The following is a 5,876-nucleotide window of genomic DNA, read 5'->3' on the forward strand; positions in this document are numbered from 1 at the left end:
TAAAGCCGGTTCTGTGATTAATAGTAAATCTCCATCACGTGCTTTCAGATGGAGCAACATTTACTACACAGAGCCGTAGATCACTGACAAGTTACGCAAAAATATCGCAGACGATCTTATTGCGCGATTATGAAATCGAAGAAATCGTTCGCGATTATGACAGTTGTTTGCATAGCTTCTCAGTGAACTACGGCTCTGTGTAGTAAATGCTGCTCCATCTGAACAATATATTGTAATATATTTACACAATATTTTATTCTGTATATTTTCTAATATACCATTATATAATTTAATATATTGATCATTCATATATTAGGAAATATATTTTCTTTGCGTAACGGAAAGCACACATACTTTCTTTGTTGTGTGTTGCTTTTCTCCTCAAAATAATAATTGTATAATTCTCTCTTTTGACCCAAGAAAAACTCAATAATGAAAATAATCATCATTTACTCACTGTCCTAATACTTTAAACCCATACAGTGGTTGGACAGATACTGTTTAGCCCATTAAGAACAAAAAAGCACCCTAAATTATCATAAGCATAGTTCATATGACTCGTGCACTATATTCCAAGTTTTTTTTGAAGCCATGCAGTAGCTTTGTGTGAGAAACAGCCTGAAGTCACAATTAATTCAAAGACAACTGGTTCTCATTTACATATCAGAGATGCAAGTGAGGTTTTAGAGTTATGGCAGAGTATTTTCAATTAATAACAATTTATGGATCACTTTTGTGATATCCATTCCATTGTGTGAAAAAGAACAGTGTGAACATTCTTCAAAACATTCTTCTCCTTTATAAGTTGTGCACTACAGATGTTAGTACACTGTTAAATCATAAAAAAGTGTAGAATGTTGCCTCAATAAGTAAGCTAATAAGATAAATAAGCAGAAGCTTCTTTCATATCTGTCTCTCAGCATGTCCCATTTTCCTACAAATCTGAGTCTTCCTCTCCTTGCTTGTGAGGGACAGACAGCATTGAGTCAATTAAAAGCACAAGTCTCTGACAAAAAGGGAGGGACTGAAGTTCCCTTTCAGTCAGTCACGTTCTACGTTACGTCAGTCGTGACTGACGAATTGGGATCTCGCCCGAGAGCCCAATCACCTTCGAGTGTAAACTAAACAAGCCAATGACAGTTGGGTAAAATAGCCTATTTACAGTAACTACATAACTCCCTAATCATGCGTGTGTACAATCCTCTACACATGCAGCCAATATGCATTTACTGTTTTGAGTTATTCTTTTTATCATGTTCTTTAATTCTTTGAGTGGTACATGTCAGTTTCACATACTCTACTGTATGATCACACATAAACATAAACATATCTGAGCATCTCAAAGGCCTGATGTATTATTGCAAAGTAAAGAAAAGAACAAACTCATTCAGCCATATGACAGCATTATCTTCTCATTTATTTAGCAGTCAACAAATTATGAAAACAATCTCTTAAAAAAAGAAATAAGCAATGAAATCAATAAATATCTTTTAAAGTTTTAAAAACTATAAAACAATTTTCACAATATATTGTTTGTACAAAATAAGAGTCAGAATACAGTGACAAAACAATGATTCTGTTTCAAACACAGAAAGCAACATGAAGTATCAGGGCACAGAAACAAAGAACCAGAAAGAGTCTCTCTGATGCATCAGTTTTATAGACTGTTGTCATTTATTTATCATATGTCTGTATCAGCATACCAGCAGTTTAGGAAACTCATAGTAGAGTTTCCTTTTAGAATTTTGTAATGCAGCCAGTGAGCTATTTAGAGCAGCACAGGATATGATCTATGTTTGTGGATTTAAAATCACAGGGAGGTAAACTGGTCAACTGATCAGAAAAATCAAATTAACTAACTAAATAAATAAGTAAATAAAATAATAATAATAATGATTATAATATAAATGTGTTAAACATTTCCTGCTGCCACAACACCCGAATGAAGAATGGTGTTTAGACATGATGAGATGGAGTTAGATACAAATTTAGAAGAATAAAATTGACATTTTGACACAATGGCAGACCCCACTGAATATCCACCTGCTTTGTTCAAGAGGACAAGAGACACGTTTGGGATGGAGAATGAGAATGTGTAATCATTGAAACTCCATATACACATGGCAGTATGTAGCACCCATGAGGAATTGTTTACTAAAATTGGTACCTGTCCAGGTTTTGCTACACTTGAGTCCCAAGCATTCCTTCTTTCTGAGGGTGAAATTATAAACATTGATTTGTTTGATGTAGTTAAAGTGCACAAGATAGTTTTGACTGAAGAACAAAACAGTGTTGGGTAGCATATCTTAGATGGTCATCATGGTTCAGTCAGCAAAACTAAAGGAGTTTCACTCACAGCAAATGGAACAAAGTGGAACAGAGTAGTTTTCAATACATGGACACACAACATAGAGCACGGACATACAAGCAGTAAGAAACAGACAGCATAAATTCAAAGTCAGTTTTCAAAAGAGAGATTTCTCTCTTGATTTCATTTCAGTGTCAGCACAGTGTATTCACCCTGAATTGTGGTGGAGTGTTGGGACTCCACTGCTGGCTGGCATGTACTGTAGGTAGTTATGTCTTAAGAAAACATTCTTTGACGATTCTGTGGCATTTATCCAGGAACCCAGCTCTGTTTGCTGTGGCTCTGTTGTGTACCCATAAATCCAAATCCCATGCCCATTCCTTGAGCCAGTGAGGAATCAAAATTGAAATCAATCTCTTCTCCCAAGTCCATAATGTCATGTAAGAGTATAGACTCCATGTCACAGTCTAGGCTGCTGTAGAATACATCCATATCCAGGTCTGCTGGCAGCCGCTCGTGTGGGTAGAACTGATGAGGGTGGTGATAGTTGTGGTAACCTGTCCCCATCCCCTGAGGTTGGCGGTACAGTCCATATGACATACTGTGCTGATATGGATCTGTGTAAATATAGGAATGGCATTGTGGGTATGGAGCTGTAGCAAGGTGGCAGGTGTCCTGTGAGATTCCCTGCATGTCTGCAGGGTTTGGGGGAAGCGTGGTGGATGCTGGAAGATGTGCATTGACTGTGGGACTATATAGGTAAGGGGCTTTATGTATGTACGACTGCATGTGTCCATCACTGGGCTGAGAGTGGACCGATGCAGGCTGATGGTCCTGGCTCAAATTCTGAATAATGCTCTGTCTGTGAAATGGTTTGGAGGAAGGGTTAGTGGTAGGGTCATTATTCTCACTGTGATGCAGATCTCTGGATCCTTGAGCAACCAACATTGAGTGGACCCCATTCTCTTTTCCAAGTATCATGTCCTTGACAAGGAACTGGGGTCCTGTGGTCAGCAAATTCTGGAGAGTGCTTGTGCCCTTGTAGGCCTGCATATTACTGGAGTTCTCCTCAATATTCTGCATGGAGGAATTGTGCTGAAGCATGCCCACATCTGGCTGGCCATAAACTGTCTCGCAGCTGGAACCCTGGCCCTTCATTTCACTGGCGTATTGGTAAGAAGGCTGTTTATGACATGGGGATTGGTGCTGTTGGTAGCTAATTGTTGCTCTGAGATCTGCAGGACAGTGGGATGCAGGTGAGTGGGCACTAGAGGGACTGGGGTACAGGTGTGGAGATGCCGAACAGGATATCCTCTCTGCTTCAGGTTCCCCCAATTCCCTCTCGGCTAGAATTGGTGATAGACAACCACTAAGAGTTGAAGTTGAAGAGCTGCCTAGTGAATGGAGATCTGTCCAGGTCTCAAACTCCTCCCTAGCCACCACACCACCTGTTCCAGACTTCCTAGTGGGACTGCAATGCTCTGGAGAGCTACAGATCCCCAAAAATACCTCTGTACCCTGCTCTGCTTTCCCGGCCATTTTCTTACGGTTCACTCGCCCTTTGCTCTTTAAGTGCTTGTTGCCATTGTCCATTGAGACAGCTCTACGGCGGGGAGCTTTTCCCAGCTTCCCTCCATCAGGATTCAGCATCCACCAGGAACTCTTGCCAGTTCCCTCATTCTGCACACGGATGAAACGTGTGTGCAGGGACAAATTGTGGCGGATGGAGTTCTAGAAAAAGACAGAAAGAAAAAAAGACGAGAGTTTTAGAACAATATAGTTACAACAGAAATCTAAAATATACTCACAAACTGTATTATGTTAAGTACAGTACAATGTTAAAATCTCTTTAGCACTTTATAAAAAATATATATTTTTTAATGTACTTGTTTATATAATATAGTGTGTATCCTATGAACAAGATAATAATTTGAGCATATTCAAGTATATTCAATGAACTATTGGTATTTTCAGCTTTCCTATGTGTTATTAGCTTTGGAAATCCATACACGTTTGGATGAGTATTGGAAAGATTAATTGCCAGTGTAGTCATAGTGTTGTTATTTTTTAACTCATTTAGCTTTTCAGTAGTTGAACAATTTTATTTTTAAGTAGTGGGATAGTATTAACATGTTCCATTTTCCCTGACAATATTTTAGGAGTCAAATTGTGTGTTAGGTACTCTTTTAGATGTTTAAGAACTAAGAATCTATTTTGGTATTCATTTTTAAACTTGGAACTAACAAGGTTCAGTTTCACTCATGCACTGTTTATTCTAAGCTATTCTAAAACTGTTTTCTTACAATAAACTTGAACATGTAAGTTTATAAGATATATACATATACTTGAGTTCTTCCTCAAAGAAGCAAATATATGTGGAAAAAAAATAATAAGCCACTCTATCAAAGGAGTAAACACAACTACAGGCCAAGTACAGTATATGTTTTCTTAAGAATAACTTGATCAAAATATTAAGTACCAGTATTGGCCAAATAGACTTTTCTGTATATTTGTCAGTATACTTAAGTGCATCTCTGATAAATACATCAAAAGTAGACAAAAATGACAAGTTGGCCATAAAAATGTGCAGTAATAGGGTGGATGTTGACTAATCTCTGGCTCAAAGCTTCTGGCTCTTTCCAGCCTGAGAGAGGAAATTTATCTCTTCCACGCTCACATCTCTTTATCTCAAACATTCGTTTAAATATTCATTCATTGCTTTCTTTTTACCTTCAGGGTCAAATCACATAGTTAAGGACTAATACACTTCTCAGACTCACCGTCAATCCAGCATTATTAATGTTTAGTGGAAAGTTATATTCTTAAGTACTCTTAATAAGTCAGACTGAATATACTGACACATTTCGAGGTAAAGTGTGTAATTTTGTGACACCAGCAGCACCAAGCCGAACTGGGAGAGAAGATGAGAGTTTTACCAAACTGGTTCAAACAGGTTTTCTGAACATTCTCCCCATCTTTCATTGGTCAGATAAACAGACAGACTCACCCCCAACTTATGCAGTTCATTGAACTAATATTATCTGATGAGTCACTCAAACACAGAAAGCAATGTTTTCAAAGTGCCACAGTGTTTACACTATTTAGGCTAATTAGTCTACTAATGGCATAAAAATCAACATTGTTAAAAGCCAAGCTTGTCAACCAGAGTAAGAACAAACTGTGACATTTGTTGGGACACTGGAAAGGCCATTGGAAAGTCATTAAGTCTGAGCTTCCCAGGGGTTTCTGAACTGTTCATGATAGACCTGGTTTGTGAAATTGTGATAGAAATGCCAAAATAATATGCAAATATATATGTGTCCCTGGACCACAAAACCAGTCTTAAGTCGCTGGGTTATATTTCTAGCAATAGCCAAAGTACATTGTATGGGTCAAAATATTGATTTTTCTTTTATGCCAAAAATGATTAGGATATTAAGTAAAGATTATGTTCCATGAAGATATTTTGTAAATTTCCTACTGTAAATATATTTTGTATAACCTATTGCTAAGAACTTCATTTGGACAACTTTAAAGGCGATTTTCTCAATATTTTGATTTTTTTGCA

The 5,876-nt window shown here is 37.6% G+C and overlaps 1 protein-coding gene across 1 annotated transcript in view; it reads right to left on the reverse strand.

The window, feature by feature from the left end:
• Window positions 1–2,175: 2,175 nt before the first annotated feature.
• LOC107720174 (forkhead box protein O6-like) overlaps window positions 2,176–5,876 on the reverse strand; it is a 34,124-nt gene continuing 30,423 nt past the window's right edge. The window contains exon 2 of the mRNA XM_016527808.1: window positions 2,176–4,039. Coding sequence (XP_016383294.1) covers window positions 2,618–4,039 — 1,422 coding nt within the window. The 3' untranslated portion in view covers window positions 2,176–2,617. The remainder of the gene's footprint in view (window positions 4,040–5,876) is intronic.

This window comes from Sinocyclocheilus rhinocerous, unplaced genomic scaffold, assembly GCF_001515625.1.
Source record: "Sinocyclocheilus rhinocerous isolate Xijiao unplaced genomic scaffold, SAMN03320098_v1.1 scaffold1683, whole genome shotgun sequence".
Taxonomy (NCBI): domain Eukaryota; kingdom Metazoa; phylum Chordata; class Actinopteri; order Cypriniformes; family Cyprinidae; genus Sinocyclocheilus; species Sinocyclocheilus rhinocerous.